We start from the raw sequence: 17,633 nt of genomic DNA on the forward strand, positions 1-17,633 counted from the left end.
TTACAGAAGCCTTGTGCTCAAAACTACCTGGCAGTTGGCAACCCTAGGTGTCAAACATAAGGCCCGCAGGCCAGATCCGGCCCCTTGAGATCTCTGATCCGGCCTGCGAGCCATTCAAGGCAGCCACCCCTCCCCTCGATCTGGGCTGGTGAGGCCTGGCCCAGCCAAGTGGCATTTATGTCATATCCGGCCCTCGTAACAATTGAGTTCGACACCCCCGCTATAGAGTCCACCTTCCATTTTCTCCAAGAGAATTGATCTCTGGAGCTTGGAAGATCAGTTGCAATCCCGGGAGCTTGCCAGGCCCCGCCTGGAAGCTAGCAACCCTGGTCCCAGCATGGCTGTCCTAGGTGATGGAAATAGACGCAGGTGTGTTTGGCGACTCCGTTCAAGGGCACAAAAGGCATAGAAAACTGTTGGTAGGGAGCAGAACTCAGCTTCTTAACTGTATCTTTCATTTCAAGTTTCTAGCCCCTAAGATCACAAAGACAGGTGTGAGCGTACAACACTCTCCCACTGCATATACCATCTGCAGTCCCAGGGTTCAGGGAACCTGATCTTACAGACACAAACGAATTCTTAGCATTTATAGAATACTTCTAGTGTTCAAAATGGTTTATACATTGGGTTATATCCAGTTAACTGCGAGTAGGTTTCAGTCTGTACAACAGAACTTCCCATTCCCCTGCCTATATTAGTCCACAGCACCCCAGAGTTTCCCCCAGGAACAATGTGGTAGTCTGTAGTGAAAGGGGAAGGGTGGGAAAAAATTGCCTCCTTCCTCCACTGGCAGAAGAGCCCCTCAACTAGAAAACAATTATTGGATGCAACCTGGTGCTTGAAATCCTTACAACCACCCTGCACAGAGGGCTGTTAGCCTCCTAGTTCAGATAAGGGAGTATAGCTTGCCTAAGATTAGCGAGTTAGTAGCAAAGGCAAGATTTGGACCCTTTGGGTCGCAAGCTCATGTTCTTTACTAAGTGTTACTAGCTACTTGGAAGTAAACCCCTCTGAGTTCCTCTAGAACGTGTCGACCAAAAGGATAACTTTCTCCTTTTCTGTTTAGATTCAAGTCCAGTAGCACCTTAGAGTCCAACAAGATTTGGGGGGTTATAAGCTTTCGAGCATCAAAGCCCATACCCACAAAATCTTGTTGGTCTCTAAGGTACTATGGGATTTGAATCTGGACTCTTCTATTGCTGACCAACGCAACTACCCTCCTGAACCTCTACTACGCTGTTTGTGACTCATTTCTTTCTTTAGATGGTGGAAGGGAATCGGTCCATTTTAGGTGCTTTCTGGGCCCCTCTAATGTCTTAGGGGAAAAATGGGGTTCAATTGGTGGCAGTAACAGTAATAATTACCCTAACGTGTCCATTTTCCTCTCCAGATCTCAAGCCCCGACGAAGGGTACGAAAGCAAATCGCTCTACGAGAGCTGGCTCGATAAGGACCCTTCCCCTAAAAGCCCGCATCTTCCCAGGTAAGAGATCCCCCAGTTTGATTCTCACGCGCGCATTCCTAACTGGATGGGTTTGCATGTGCGGGTGAGCCACCAAAGCTCTGTCGCCGTGGATAAAACTTCCACACGATCCCGCTGCTCTTCAAAGGCACTGGGTAGGACCCCACGAACCTGTCCCACTAATGTCAGCGCTCTCTTTTGGCATGAGGAACCTTCTTGCTGATGTGCAAGGTTGTGTGTGTGTGTGTGTGTGTGGTTGTTGTTTTTTAATCACAAACCAACAGCAATTATTTATTTTATTTATTTTTATTTAATTAGATTTCTACCCCGCCCTCAATCCCTGGCCAAAGCTGGGCTCAGGGCGGGTAACAACATGATTTCAGTACAGTAAAATAGTGTAAAATACAATAAAATCACAATATAATTAAAACAGTTTAACAGCCCATAAAACATCAATAAATTAACAGACAAGTGGCGCTCGGTTAGTATCACGTAGAGGCCAATGTGGGCCTGGAAAGGCAGCCAGGGCCCCCACATGATAGGACAATGTACAAAGCCCCCACAAATAATTGGCACAGTATATGAGCCCAAAAAAAGGGAGAGTGGTGGGGGTGGGGGGGAACAAAGAGGCCAGTACTGATGAAAAAATTAGTACAAATGAGGAAACCAGCTGCAAACCCTAGTCTGACATCCTGGTTTGACGGACAGCCTGCATTCAGATTTGACCAAATTTGATCAAGCCATGGTTCAGTGTCGATGTCTCAATGCAGCCATAGCTTGTGGGCCGGCGGCCAAGGATTTGGCTCGCAGTTTCAGCTCAATATCAGCTCTCGGCCACGTGCCCCTCTCTGCCCGCTTTCTCCTCTGCTTCCATTCCTGTTCAGATCTCTGCCTGCTGACTTTCCTTCCTCTCCTTGTTTTCCTGCAGAACTCTCTCTCTCCCGAGCTTCCTTCCCTATATTCCCGCTTGTCCTTATTCCTTGCATCCTCTGACTGCGCTGCTCTGACCCTAATTCGACAGCCGTTGACAGGCTGGCAGGTAAGCCAATCACCACCAGCAGGCATCCTTGATCGGCCAGGTTGTCTGTAACAGTCAGGCAGGTGAGCCAATGGGTGCCAGGAGAACCCCTGAGCTAAACATTTCAGAATCTAAATACATTGTGGCCGGGGGGGTATAAACTCCGGGGCGCATCTTTCCTCTCTCTCCTCCAGCATGGACGGGAACAGAAATGCAAGCGCCTGAATGTCCCTTTTTATATTGAATTCTGGTGCTCTGTTATCCCATTGCCTTGGCTCTAGCACAGGGGTGTCGAAATCAATTGTTACAAGGGTCGGATATGACGCAAATGTCACTGGGTCGGGCCGGGCCATGGCTCGCCAGCCCAAATCAAGAGTGTGTGTGGGGGGGTGGCTTCCTCAGCTGGCTCTCGGGGAGGATAAAAGCTCTCAAGGGGCCGGATCCACCCACGGGCCTTACTCCTGCTCTATCAGGAAATGGTGTGTGAGTGTGTGGGGGGCTCATCCCCTCTCCTAGTGTCAGGTGGGCTTCCAGGCACCATTCTAGAGGTGTTGTGGGCCATTCCAAAATTGCTGCTACTCACTGGCCAAGGCTGTTGTGTTCTCCCAAACTTGGCATACTTGGGGGCCTTTTCCCCTGGAGGGCTCACCCTCTTACCCATAAGCCTTCTTGCCAACATGTGGCACAGACAAACATTTCCAGTCTAGATACAGGAAAAAAAGGGATTTGGGGGTGGGGGCACCATCGCCACACCGCCACAAAACCCCTTGGGGCAGTAGGGTTGCCAACCTCCAGGTGGTGACTGGGGATCTCCTGCTGTTACAACTAATCTCCAGCCGATAGAGATCAGTTCCCCTAGAGAAAATAGCTGCTTTGGCAATTGGACTCTATGGCATTGAGTCCCTCCCCTCCCCAGACCCCACCCTCCTAAGGCTCTGCCCTTAAAATCTCCAGGTATTTCCCAACCGGGAGCTGTCAACCCTGTGGGGTGAGGATGGCCAACTGGAGGCCTAATTCCAGTGCTTCCTTATCTCTCTCACTTTTCCTCTGCCAGCTTCAGCCCATTGGAGCCCTAACCAAAGTGATCTTTATCCTTGCAAAGGACAACTTCTCTCTTTTCAAGGCTTCGAAGGTGGTCTAACTCGAATGTCTCTGTTCTCTGGGTAGAATAAACAAGCTGGGATCGGGCAGCGATTTTGAAGCGTACTTCCAGCGGCTGGGGATCACGTCTGGCAGAGCCCGTTACACCAAGAACAGGGTAAGCCGACCAGCTTGTCTGAAAGCTGCCCCCGCCGTTGGTGGATTTATTTTTCGAGAACTACGAACGAGCCGTCGAGAGGGCTTTCTTTCCTCCTTGCTGTGTCCTTTTAAAGAGAAAAATGGGCAAGGATTTATCCCGTCTTTGTGGAAGCTCCGGCTGGATTTACATGACAAGGCTGCCCAGCGATTTGGCACTGAGTCCCGTAGAGCTTGGTGGAATATATTTTTTTATTAAAAGTATTTATTGTAATGTTTAATACACTGTCCATCTTAGAAGAAGAAGAGTTGATTTTTATATGCCGACTTTCTCTAGCTTTTAAGGAGAATCAAACCGGCTTACAACCGCCTTCCCTTCCTCTCCCCACAACAGACACCTTGTGAGGTAGGTGGGGCTGAGAGAGTTCTGAGAGAACTGTGACTAGCCCAAGCGCACTCAGCGGGTTTCATGTATAGGAGTGGGGAAACCAACCTGGTTCTCCAGATTAGAGTCTGCCGCTCATGTGGAGGAGTGGGGAATCAAACCCGTTTCTCAAGATTAGAGTCCATCGCTCTTAAGCACTACACCATGCTGGCTCTCCTTACAGAGAGGAGTATGTGTCGTACATTTGCAGCAGGCAAGTGTGGAATTGAGTATTGGATGCAAGATTCAGCATTCTAAGATTCTCCTCTTTTTTTTTAAGCATGTTACTAGTTTTCATGGCTGTAAAGATAACATGCAACCCTTTATGAAATTTGTCTTCCCCATTATTTGTAAACATAATTTCTGGCCGTCTGTAAAATTTAATTATCAGATGCACAGAGGCCCAAAGCCAATGGGGACTGCGATGCAAGGGTTAAGTCTTCCCACATTGTGCCATTTTTGCCACTGTGTTTCCCATTTGCTAAACATGGAAACTGATATGTGTGTGTAAAGGTGCTGTCAAGTCACGGCTGACTTAGGGCACCTCCGTAGGGTTTTCAAGGCAAGAGACTAACAGAGGTGGTTTGCTGTTGCCTTCCTCTGCATAGTGACCCTGGACTTCTTTGGTGGTCTCCCATCCAAATACTTGCCAGGGCTGACTCTGCTTAGCTTCTGAGATCTGACGAGATCAGGCTAGCCTGGACCATCCAGGTCAGGGCAGAAACTGATACATCTACCTTGTATATCTTCCCCAACAAGGCAAGGAGCAAGTCTACAGGTCTGTTTCAAGGCAGGAAGAACAGCATGGGGGAGGGGAAGGCTTAACCAGTGATATCTCATGCCATTAGGGTTGCCACCCTTCAGGTGGCACCTGGAGATCTCCCGCTATTACAATTGATCTCCTGGCAACAGAGATCAGTTCACCAGGAGAAAATGGCCACTTTGGAAGATGGACTCTATGGCATTATACCCCATTGGAGTCCCTCCTGTCTCCAAATCCCACCCTCCTCAGGCTCCACCTCCAACATCTCCAGGTATTTCTCATCCTGTAGCTGGCAACCCTACGTGCCATTGAGCCAGTCAGAAATTGGGTCTACATGACCTGATGGTTGAATTCAAGACACCCAGCGTAATATCTGGTTTGGCCCTATGGTGACAAGTAGAAACTTGCCTTCATGATGTTGAGGCTGTAGTAATTTGACGTTTGTTCCACTTCTTCAATCCCCTCTCCAGAAACTGGACAAATTCAGTAGCTATCCTGTCTACCACACAATCTATGAGACCTTTGAGTTGGTGGAGAGGTTTTATGACCCCACTTTCAGGAAGCAGCTCACCGTCGCTCAGATCCGAGGAAGCTTGGTTTACGAACTTGCTGACTCCCAAGTCATTCCTTTCAATTGCCAAGATTATGCGGAAGCTCTGAGATCCTACACCCAGGAGATCAACGATTTGGCCCAGAAACACAAGGCAGAACTTGAGACTTACGAAGTATCCTTTGGTGAGTGTTACTTGAAACAGAACTTAAAATCCATCCACCTTTGCTTTTTTCCATGGCTGCGTCTCAGTGGCTCAGTGGTAGAGCATCTGGTTGGCATGCAGAAGGTTCCAGGTTCAATTCCCTGCATCTCCAGTTAAAGGGTATGGCAGTAGGTGATGTGATAGACCTCTGCATAAGACCCTGGAGAGCCACAGTCAGTCTCAATAGACAATACTGGTGGGAGGGGCTGTGGCTCAGTGGTACAGCATTTGTTTGGCGTGCAGAAGGTCCCAGGTTCAAACCCTAGCAAATCCTCTTAAAAAGATCTGGCAATAGGTCATGTGAAAGACCTCTGCCTGAGACCCTGGAGAGGTGCCGTCGGTCTGAGTAGACAATACTGACTTTGATGGACCAAGGGTCTGATGTAGAATAAGGCAGCTTCATGTGTTCGTTTCTCCATCAGCAAGGGAGACAGTAAATGTGCATGCAAAATCTTTACTGAGCGGATGGGAATAATGAGTTCCAATCCCAATTTTTTTTACCCCTCCCCTCTGGCAAAGTGCTACGAAGTACAACAAAATGCCAAAGTCAAGGTGCATGTTGGGGTTTTCCCTTCTTCAAAACGTTTTCTACTAAAAGCATTATTCGCTGGCATCTCCCATTAAAAGGGAGAGCTGCTGTCAGTCAGAATAGACCTTGATGGTCACCTTTCAACCTGCAGGGGTGCCTGCCAGTCAGTCCTGGGGATTTCCAGCATTAATTTATTTGTTTTCCTGAAAGAAAGAGGAGATTCCCCACGCACACACAATAGAGAAATGGTTTCTCTCCCCCACACCCCCTCCTCGAGCTATTGACTCCAAGACTCTTTGGTCATTTATGCAGGGGAAGTTTATGTTTGGTTTGCTGCACAGTTTTCTGATCTGAATTCTCAAGCATCATATGCATGAGGGCTCTGCCCCCAAGAAATTCCAGGAGTACCTTATGATTAATTATGTGTCCCCAGTGAATCACAGAGCTTCTTAGTCCCTCCCCCTGAAAATGCAGACTTGTTGCAGTTTACTTGCAGGGGGCGGGTCAGCTCTTAAAGGGACTACTCCCTGTCTGTGTGTGTACTTTTGCAAAGCTGAGTATTCCTCCCCTCATTCAACAGCTCCCTGCCAGGAGCTGCCTTCCAGTCTCTTCCTGCACATTTCATGAAGGTTTCACTCCCTCTTTTGTGCTTCGCTTTGAGGGAAGGGGTTGGATGGGAGGGACAGACATGTGGAAGGGAGACGTCTGAATGGACGTGGGGAGAGAAACCCCAAAGTTAGGACTATGCATGGAAATGGTGGGGATTTGCCTTGCTCTTGCCTTGAAGCAGAATTTAAAGTTGTTATAAAACAGCATCCTAGAACTGCGGGGAAAGAACGAGGCGGGAGCGAGGTGACTTCTAAAGGTCAGAAAATCATGAATAATGCAAAGGTAGCCTTGAAGCAGTCCAGCAGGGATCGGGAGCTAAATACCCCTGCATAAATGGCCTTTCTGTATTTCCAGGTCCTCTTTTTTCCTCCGTGGCTAATTTCACAGCAGCTGCAGCAGATTTTCACCAAAGGCTGTCACAGCTTGATAAGAACAAGTAAGTAAAAAGAAAACAAAAATTCTCCACCTAAATGCATCTAAATGTCTCGGTCATATTCACAAAGCAGACTGAACCACAGAAATAGAACAATTCCAGAGGGGGTAGCTCACATGAAGCTGGCTCATACTGCATCAGACCATCAAGGTCAGTATTGTTTACTCAGACTGGCAGCAGCTCCACAGGTAAAAGGCCTTTCACATCACCTACTACCTGATACTTTTAACTGGAGATGCCGGGGATTGAACCTGAGACCTTCCGCATGCCAAGCAGACGCTCTACCACTGAGCCGCAGCCCCTCCCACTTTGGGTCCTTAGGGAAGGAGAATGTCTCTTCCTATAAGAATGTAAGAAAGGCCATGCTGGATCAGACCAAGGTCCATCGTCCAGCAGTCTGTTCACACAGTGGCCAACCAGGTGCCTCTAGGAAGCCCACAAACAAGACGACTTCAGCAGCATTATCCTGCCTGTGTTCCACAGCACCTAGTATAATAGGCATGCTCCTCTGATCCTGGAAAGGATAGGTATGCATCATGACTAGTATCCATTTTGACTAGTAGCCATGGATAGCCCTCTCCTCCATGAACATGTCCACTCCCCTCTTCAAGCCTTCCAAATTGGCAGCCATCACCACATCCTGGGGCAGGGAGTTCCACAATTTAACTACGCATTTTGTGAAGAAATACTTCCTTTTATTTGTTTTGAATCTCTCACCCTCCAGCTTCAGTAGATGACCCCATGTTCTGGTTTTATGAGAGAAGAAGAAAAGCTTATCCTTGTCCACTCTCTCCATACCATGCATAATTTTATAGACCTCTATCATGTCTCCCCTTAACTGCCTTCTTTCCAAGCTAAACAGCCCTAAGCGTTTCAACTGCTCTAGTCCCCTGATCGCTGCAATATCTTTTTTGAGGTGTGGTGACCAGAACTGTACACAGTATTCCAAGTGTGGTCTCACCATAGATTTGTACAAGGGCAGTATGATCCCAAGGCTGGCTCCTGATTTGCCCATCCTGAGGTTGCCGGGAACCACTATTACATCTTTTATCGGACCTTCACAGTTTCTTCTCAGTGCTGCTGTAACCAGAGAATTCCTTACAGGCTGCTGTTACTTCAGCTAATCACACAGGGTGCTTCAAGCAACCTTTAGTGCTGCTCAGTTAGTGAGCCAGTGTAGGGTAGTGGTTAAGAGCCTCAGACTCGTATCTGGGAGACCCGGGTTTGAATCCCCTCTTGTGCCACAGAAGTTCACTGGGTGACCGTGAGCCAGCCACACTCCCAGTCTAACCTACCTCACAGGGTTGTTGTGAGGATAAAATGAAGGCGAGGAAAATGTCACAAGCTGCTGTGGGCCCATCGGGGAGAATGGTGGGGTATGAATGAATGAAAGAAAACTCAATAAATCTGTGCTTCTGCCGGTTGTAAATTGAACAGGAAGGAAGGTAGGTGGCCCAGAGGGTGAACACAAAAGAAAAAAAACCCCAGATAAAATGGTGTGGATGTTCCAAATAGGTTGCAAAAATACTTCCGGCTGATTGGGAAGGAAAGAGACTTGGCTGCGGCGTGGTGGTCTTTGACTGTTTTTAATAAAGATTGATTGATTGACCTGGCTGCGGTAGAAACCTCAAGGTAAGCAGGTTCCGGTGTCTTATCCATGCCTGGGAGTGACTAACATCTGCCTGTTCTCTCCGTCTCCCGCAGTCCCCTGGCCGTGCGGCGCATGAACGATCAGCTGATGCTCCTCGAGAGAGCATTCACGGACCCGCTGGGCTTGCCAGGCAGACAGTTTTACAGGTAAAAGCGCCTGCCAAGTTGTTTTCTGTGCTGCTTCTTGCAGTACTGAGACCAGATTTAAATGGGGGAGGGGAGGAATACCCCCCTCCCCTTCAGCGGAAGCTGAATAGTTTCGATGGCGGCATATGGTCTGTTGGTCATTTATATTTTGTATATCATCAGCGGTGTTGATTATTTTTTCAACTGTTCATCCTGGTGACTTGAGTTCAACAATCTGGGAATGTTCCTAGGCTGTGAAAGACCGTCTTTTGTATGCGGTGAGATTTTGGTCTGAGAAGCAGATTGTAATTTTCACAACCGAATAGAACGCTCCTCTGCGTGCTGAAGACTTTGGTGTAATTTATCCTGGTCTTGCTAGTAAGGGGGAGAGCAGGGAAGTGACACTTCATTCCCAATCTGATTGAGCCGTTTGAAATGTCACATTGTTGGCTTTTGGAGCCATGAGGACTTCTTTATTGCTGTCGAGTCACAGCTGACTTACGGCAACCCCATAGGGTTTTCAAAGCAAGAGGCGAGGAGAGGTGGTTTGCCATTGCCTGCCTCTGTACAGGAACCCTGGACTCCTTGGTGGTCTCCCGTCCAAGTACTAACCAGGGCTGAACCTGGTTAGCTTCTGAGATCTGATGAGTGCAGGCTAGCCTGGGCCATCCAGGTCAAGGCAGAGACACAGGTGGTTTACCATTGCCTGCCTCCGCACAACAACCCTGAACTTCCTTGGTGGTCTCCCATTCAAATTCTAACCAAGGGCGACCCTGCTTAGCTTCTGAGATCTGATGAGATCAGGCTAGCCTGGCCCATCCATTGGTCATGAGCCAATGTGGTGTAGTGGTTAAGAGCGGTGGACTCTTGCGGGTCACAGCACAGTCTCTGATCCAATGTGTTCAGAGGTGGTTTGCCATTGCCTCCTCTGCGTAGCAACTCTGGACTTCCTTGGTGGTCTTCCATCCAAGTATTAACCAGGGCCAACTCTGCATAGCTTCCAAGATCTGATGAGACTGGGCTAGCTTGGGCTATCCAGGTGAGGGCACAAGGACTAGAAACTTGGATTTTTTTTTATTAACCAGAAATTGGAGATCCTTGGGAAGCTTATTCTACAGAGGCATGCCATAAACACAGTCACCGCTTGTTCTATTTTGCCTTCCATTAAGCCTTCTGCCTCCTTTTTCTTTTCATAGACATGTTATTTTCGCACCGAGTAGTCATAACAAGTACGCCGGCGTCTCCTTCCCTGGGATCTACGACGCCATGTTCGACATCACGAGCAAGAAGGATCAGCGGAAAGCGTGGCAGGAAGTCAAGAGGCAAATCTCCATTGCGGCCTTCACGGTGCAGGCTGCCGCAGGGACCCTGATAGCTGTGGTATAGATGGTCTCCTCCACAGGGGTGATCAACAGAGATGCTTGCGGCGTGGCCAAGGGAAGCCAGGGAAATTGACCGTCCCCACAGATCCAGCAGCTGCATCATGACAACAGTTCCCTTGGACTTTTCAAGAAGTTAAAAGCACATGGCAGGCAAAACCAGGATGGGAAGACCCAGTGCGTCCCCTAATTGTCCCCCAAGCCCTCCTGTCCTTAATTGATGCCCTTAACTTGGGCAGACCCAGGGATGGAGTTCAGACCTGCCTCTTCCAACCTTGGGCTTGCCTTGTGGCCTTGAATTGAGCAGAGACCCCCATCCCCTGAAAGGAAGCAACACGTCTCCTTCTTCCCAAACGCTGTTCTGCCACATGTTGCATTTGGGGTGGACTCTACAAACAGGGCTTCTGGGATTTTCACGATTCCTTACTGTGACCCGAGCTCTTAAGAGGAAAGCCTGTTCTTCTCTTGGAATCCATTTTGGACACACGGAGATAGGAACTCGATTGTATATGAAGAAGAAGAGTTAAAGAGTTGGTTTGTGTACCCCACTTTTCAGCGTGGTGTAGTGATTAAGAGTGGTGGACTCTAATCTGGAGAAGAGGCTGGTTTCTCCATTCCTCCACATGAAGCCCAGAGCCCCATGGCGCAGAGTGGTAAACACATTTCGAACCAAACAGTGCCGCTGTCGGCAGTTCAAATGCACACTGCAGTCCCGTTCGCAGCAGGGTTTCCCCTGTGATGGTTTAACCTGCCATAGAAAAGTTTCTTTTTCTACTCAGAAGCCCAGCCAGGTGTCAATTTGTTCCTCGTCATATTCCTAGGTTTTCATCTCCCCCCACCCGCCGCCCTTCCCTCCAAAGGTCATAACGTCCACCTCTAATCTACAAAACCCGCTGGCAGCCCTATAGAGGAACGAAACCAGCTCCCACAGCTAGGCTATTATGGAATAAATTCCTAAGAACCGTGACTGTTTCTCCCACCCCCGTTCCGCAGCTGAGTGGCTACACCTGTGAGACATCGACACGAGGTGGCATTGAAATCGGAAAGGGAGACCTCCACGGCTGAATTGCAGCGTGATTGCAAACGGGGAATGGCCCGCCCCAACGCTCAAAAAGACATTGTCCCCCGCTGCGATTCCATTTTGCCTCAGGGCTAATAGCCATGGGCGGACATCTCCCACCCTGCAGTGTGTCTAATCACCTTTTAAAGCTTGTCTAAGTTAGTGGCCGCAGATCCCCCGGTGGTGAATTCCACAATTTGATTATTCACTGCATGAAGTGCATTTATTTGCCTGCCTTTGATCAGCTGCCCGTCAATTTCAGTCCCTGTATTCTAGCACTCTGAGAGTGGAAGAAGTTCTCTGTATCACTGTATCACCTTTCTTTAGACCAGTGCTCGGTGCTTCGCGAAACATCTCCTAGTGCTCCGTGAAGAGACTGGAAAGGAAAATACTACTGCCGTTCGGTTTAGTATATAGGTGCTAGGTGAAAACTAGTGCTCCGTGACTAATTTCTCTCCTGAAAAAGTGCTCCATGACTCAAAACGTTTGGGAACCGCTGCTTTAGACCATGCCAATTTACACCTCAGTCATAAGAAAAGCCATGCTAGATCAGACCAAGGTCCATCAAGTCTAGCAGTCTGTTCACACAGTGACCAACCAGGTGCCTCTAGGAAGCCCACAAGCAAGACGACTGCAGCAGCATTGTCCTGCCTGTGTTCCACAGCACCTGATATAATAGGCATTCTCCTCTGATCCTGGAGAGAATAGGTATGCATCGTGACTAGTATCCATGAATAGCACTCTCCTCCATCAACATGTCCATTCCCCTCTTCAAACCTTCCAAGTTGGCAGCCATCACCATATCCCGGGGCAGGGAGTTCCACAATTTAACTATGGGTTGTGTGAAAAAACACTTCCTTTTGTCTGTTTTGAATCTCTCACCTTCCAGCTTCACCAGGTGACCCTGCATTCTGGTATTATGAGAGAGGGGGGAAAGCTTCTCCCTGTCCACTTTCTCCATTCCATGCATAATTTTATAGACCTCTTTCATGTCTCCCCTTAACTGCCTTCTTTCCAAGCTAAACAGCCCTAAGCGTTTTAACTGCTCCTCATAAGGCAGCTGCTCTTGTCCCCTGATCATTTTGTTTGCTCTTTTCTGCACCTTCTCAAGCTCTGCGACGTCCTTTTTTAGGTGTGGTAACCAGAACTTTTTGCTAAAATGAAAAGCCCCAGATTATAGCCTTTCCTCACAGGGAAGGTGTTTTAATTGCCTGGCAATTTTAGCTGTCCTTTCCTGCAACTTTCCCAGCACTACACTATCCTTTCTGAGAGGAGGCAACAAAGAACTTCACGGTATTACAAATGGAGCCATCTCATTACAATATCCGCTGTTTTATTTTCGGACCCTTAGCTAATAACCTCTAGTGCGGAATTTGCCCTTGTTTACTGCAGAAGCACACCAAAGTCAAGATTTAAATAAGCCACCTCCCATGTACCTAAATATTTCTTTCCTGGACTGTCATCAGCAATTTAAATGAATACAGCAGTCGTATTCGCAACAGGGTTCCCCCATCAAAGCAAATGCAAAAATTAGGATTTTTGGTCTGTATTGCCCCTGGTGATACAGGCTGTGGCTCAGTGCAAGAGCATCTGCTAAGGTCCCAGGTTCAGTTCCCAACTTCTCCAGTTAAAAGGATCAGGTGATGTGAAAGACCTCTGCCTGAGACCCTGGAGAGCTGCTGCCAGTCTGAGAAGACAATACTGACGCTGATGGACCAATGGTCTGATTCAGGATAAGGCAGCTTCGTGTGTCAATGTGCATCACTTTACATCTAATGTCATTTGCCTCATTGTCCATTGATCCTGTTTGAAGATGGCCTCTTGGAACTCTTCTCAGTATAGCCAGAATGGTGTAGTGGTTAAGAGTGGTGGTTTGGAGTGGTAGACTCTGATCTGGAGAACCGGGTTTGATTCCCCACTCCTCCACATGAGCGGTGGAGGCTAATCTAGAGAACTGGATTTGTTTCCCCACTCCTACACACAAAGCCAGCTGGGTGGCATTAGGCTAGTCACAGCTCTCTTCGAGCTCTCTCAGCCCCACCTACCTCACAGGGTGTCTGTTGAGGGGAGAGGAGGTTATTGTAAGCTGGTTTGATTCTTAAGTGGTACAAGAAGTCAGCATAAAAAACCAACTCTTCTTCAATCAAGTCACTATCCTGAGTAATTGGAAGTCATCGGAGGAATTGGCCGCTTCACCGCTCACACCCATTTGAGAAGCTCAATACTACTGGTTCTAATACAGAACTATGGTGGAATCCACCGCTTACCATTCTTCTTTCTGAGAACTGTCCACTGACTCCTACCCTCTGCTGTCACTGAGTTACTAATCTATGAGTAAACCCATCTTCTTACAGCATGATGTTTCAAGTTGACCTGGAAGTCCTTGATGAGTGACCTCGGCAAAAGTGTCTATCTGACTCACCCTTATCCAAATCCTTGTTGAATATGCTCAAACAATTCCTTTTGCGGGAACCACACTGATACTTCCCCTGGCTATGGCTATGCCTAGCTCTATCTTTAATAGCTGTTCCCAGCCAATTGATCCTGGAACACATGTAACTGCCTAGACTTCTCAGGACCCCCCTTTAATATAGCATTATAGATAGTACATTCCAATATTCCTGTAGGGAGTCTAATTTTGGAGATACTACATACAGTTTTAGCAACATTTTCACATTTGAGCTTCTTAAGAACCCTCAGGTCTATGCCACCCAGACCTGCTGATTTGCTAGGTTCTCTCATTACTTGTAGTTGACCCAATTATTCAGAATCACTCTCTGAAAACAGCAGCTCCGGGTTAGTTTGAAGATCATCATGAGCAATTCATTCAGCTTCTCTGTCTCCCTGTCTTCCTTTTGCAATCCTTTCACTTCATCTACCATTTGGGCTAGTACTCTACCACCGACAAGCAGATTTCCCCAGAAAAACCCAGATACTTCTAAGCGTTCCTCCTAACAAGTTCAATCAGCGAGCTTGCCCAGTATCCCACATGAACTGTACGCACCCTAGAATAGATCCCAGAACTCACAATACCATTCGATACCATCTTTCTTCAGTTGATGCAAAGAAATTTAATTGAAGATGAAGAGTCTTACTGTCACTGAAAAACAGGAACGCCCAGGCTATTTTTTTTTTTTAAACACAGGGTAGCAAAGCTAAGGTTACCCCTTAAAGTGTCAACACCAAGCCATTTCTGGCACTTTACACGTGTGTCAAAAAGTTTGCTCCACATGTACAATGTACTTAATGTGAATCTGTCAACAGGGTGTCGTTTGTATTATTTTATATTAGTATAGGAATCCACCAAGTAGTCCAGGTCTAAAAAACAACAACAAAGGAAAATGTTTGGCTGGGACATACACATTAGGTATGGCATGGAAAGGTCAGAAAATGTATAGGCCACAACTATATTTTATTGTAAACTGCCTTAAGTTCTGCAAGGGAGAAAGGAGGCTAATAAATGTTTTAAATAAATAAATATAGTCTGTAGCCATTGAGAAACAGACTTTTCTCCCCAAATATAACCCATGAAAGGAGAAACAGGTTGACATCTTTCCTGGTAGGCTTTGTTTTAGCTGGGGCAATTTTTGTATGTTTTTATTGTGTTTCATTGTGTTTTTATCTGAAGTTAGCTGCTCTGAGCCCAGCTTCACCTGGGAGAAATGGCAGGATAGAAGTCTAAAAATAAATAGATGAATGGAAGGTAGGTAGGTAAGAAACCGGTCCAGGTTTTATATAATCAAAGTTTTCATTAGCATAACAAAAGCTTTCCCCTTCATTGTACAAAACACAGAAAAACCCTTGTTCTTTTCCCTTAGTTCCCCCCCACCCATACAAAATGCTGCAGACATCAGAAATTGAACAAAACCAGTGTACAGTTAACCATTTATTTCATAAATTTAGAAAACGGTCTGTAGGCATGAGACTTCTAAGAAAAATTCTTTATCAACAGAAACTGACATCCATGCATGGAAAAAAAACCACACTGGGAAAAAGAAACAATTAAAAAACCTCTAGTGTTCCAGACACCTATTTTTTTTAATTACTATTTACAAATGAAGTTCCAAGTTGCAGTATGGGAAAAACTCAATATAACCACTGTTGTAAGTTTTTTTAAAAAAATAATCACATGCTATGTTTCAAAGCCAAGAACAACACAATAAAATTCATTTTTTTTTTGTTCAGTTTCAAGGCAAAACAACTAATATAACAGTACTGACTGCTGAAGTGGTGACTTGGTTGTATAACCTTTCAAACCAAAATGAATGAGCCTGAACACAGGTTGGCCCCCACACTATGAACTGGAGTGCGCAGGCATGCGTAAGCAACCTAGGTCGGCTGGAAGAGATCATTAGAGCCAGGAAAGAAGTCATGCAAATGCAAGTTACGTACATTAATGGTTGATTTTTTTAAAAAAGTTAAAGCCCCATACCGAAACGGCAGCTTGTGAACCAACACGGCCAGAGAACTCAGGGTGTCTCCAGCTACTGTGGAGAAGTACCCGCTACCTGCAACCAGCTTGCTCTACTTGAGACTCTCCGAGCCAAACACAGAATACCAACCATGTACTGCAGGCCATCAGCGGCTCGATGAAATTCTTTTGGCTGCTTGATTTGGGGCTACGGAAACCTGAGAGCTCCAAGCCCCTGACAGCTCACAATACACGTGATCTTCCGAGCCAAACAAATTTGTGCAGAGGTGAATGACGGGTGCCCATGGAAATCACCTTTCCGTTTCTCTGGCTGCGGCGATATACTGCTCACCCTGTGACGAACAACCAATTTTTTTCCAGTTCAGAGACAGATAAAAGTTCCAGTGCCGTCACTGGTCCGTTCGGCTATTAAAAGCCAGGCGCTGCTAAAGGTGAGCGTAGGAGCAAGCAGTAGGAGTCTTAAGATGACTGAAAAGAGATTCTCTGGCAAGTTCTTGCAGTTATTATTTCTGACTGTGGCTACCACTGTCACTCAGAGGCCTCTGACTACCCGGTTGCTGATTCATGGGCGCCTGTGAACTGGATCTAAGTATTATGGGTAACACAAAATGTGCCAGTGCTGAGGCAACTGGGGGAATGCAGTTTAAAAAAGGGTAACCCTTTCAAAAGTTGCAATTTACAGGGGCTCCTGACTAGGAAGAAAAGGACAATGCTGACTGAAGTAAGTATATAGTTGTACCCTGTAGCGAGAACCATTTACAAACACATCACAATGCAATATAAAATATTTCCAAAAGGAATCAATTTCCTTTTAAGTGCCTTTTATGTACAATCTCACATCTCTGCGACTGAGCAAAAAAACGAACAACAGCTTTTGGTCTTTCCTTTGACTAAACTTGCATCCGTCTAAGAATGCTCCACGATCAAGATGGAGCCACCAGTTGTTCTTAGAACTATTTCAACATTACAGGCAACAGAACTTTGGCTTTTCTTTTGAAGACAGAGAAGCATAAGTTGGTGTCACAGCACCCAATTCTACTAAAATGTGACTAATAAACAGAGAAGGAAACCGTTACTATGCACAGTACTTGGTTCTTACATGCCTGAAGTTTCCCTTTGCCGTTCATATCCAAACCAGCGATGGTTTTCTGAAAATGATAAAGAAGCCCGCTGCCACTTTTTATACACCTTTTGTACTTTTGGCACTCCTGAATTTTCAAACACAACCAACAGCTATTCTAGGGAAAGGCTTTCATGTAGTCCGGAATACTTATTTTCTGTTGACTATCAAGGAGAATTTGGACAGCCAGAATTTCAGATTCCCACTGAAAGTAGAGGCTCGAGAACTAGCCAGGAATGGGCAACGACTGAAATAATCTCCTGTGCTGAGCTAGAACTAGGAAAAGCACCATATGCATTTTGTCTGCCAACTCTCTAAAGGGAACGTGCCAACAATTTCCAACAAGCATAAAAGAAATGCTTTCATGTCAGGCAGGGCATTTCTATCATATCCATATCAATGTTCGGGATGAAGTAGCCCTTTCCATTCCGACTCGAGGTTTCTGAAGGAACACGACTGACGGCTTTTGCATGGGGAACCTTTCCTAAACAAGCACTAATCACAGCTGCTGGACCGAGCCCCTCTGACCAAAAGCCACATCACAGTAAAGGGAGGCAGACCGGGTTGGTCCCTTCCTGCTTCAACTGAAGGGTATGGCAGTCGGGAGCTGTTGAGAGGCAGGAACTCAACGAAGCTTC

The 17,633-nt window shown here is 46.8% G+C and overlaps 1 protein-coding gene across 1 annotated transcript in view; it reads left to right on the top strand.

The window, feature by feature from the left end:
- LOC130485694 (N-acetylated-alpha-linked acidic dipeptidase 2-like) overlaps nucleotides 1-10,390 on the top strand; it is a 31,749-nt gene extending 21,359 nt beyond the window's left edge. The window contains exons 13-18 of the mRNA XM_056858933.1: nucleotides 1,391-1,482; nucleotides 3,647-3,737; nucleotides 5,373-5,637; nucleotides 7,150-7,231; nucleotides 8,933-9,025; nucleotides 10,201-10,390. Of these exons, the coding sequence (XP_056714911.1) occupies nucleotides 1,391-1,482; nucleotides 3,647-3,737; nucleotides 5,373-5,637; nucleotides 7,150-7,231; nucleotides 8,933-9,025; nucleotides 10,201-10,390 (813 nt within the window). The remainder of the gene's footprint in view (nucleotides 1-1,390; nucleotides 1,483-3,646; nucleotides 3,738-5,372; nucleotides 5,638-7,149; nucleotides 7,232-8,932; nucleotides 9,026-10,200) is intronic.
- The last annotated feature ends 7,243 nt before the right edge of the window (nucleotides 10,391-17,633 follow it).

This window comes from Euleptes europaea, chromosome 12 (genome assembly GCF_029931775.1).
Source record: "Euleptes europaea isolate rEulEur1 chromosome 12, rEulEur1.hap1, whole genome shotgun sequence".
In the NCBI taxonomy this organism is placed as follows: Eukaryota; Metazoa; Chordata; class Lepidosauria; order Squamata; family Sphaerodactylidae; genus Euleptes; species Euleptes europaea.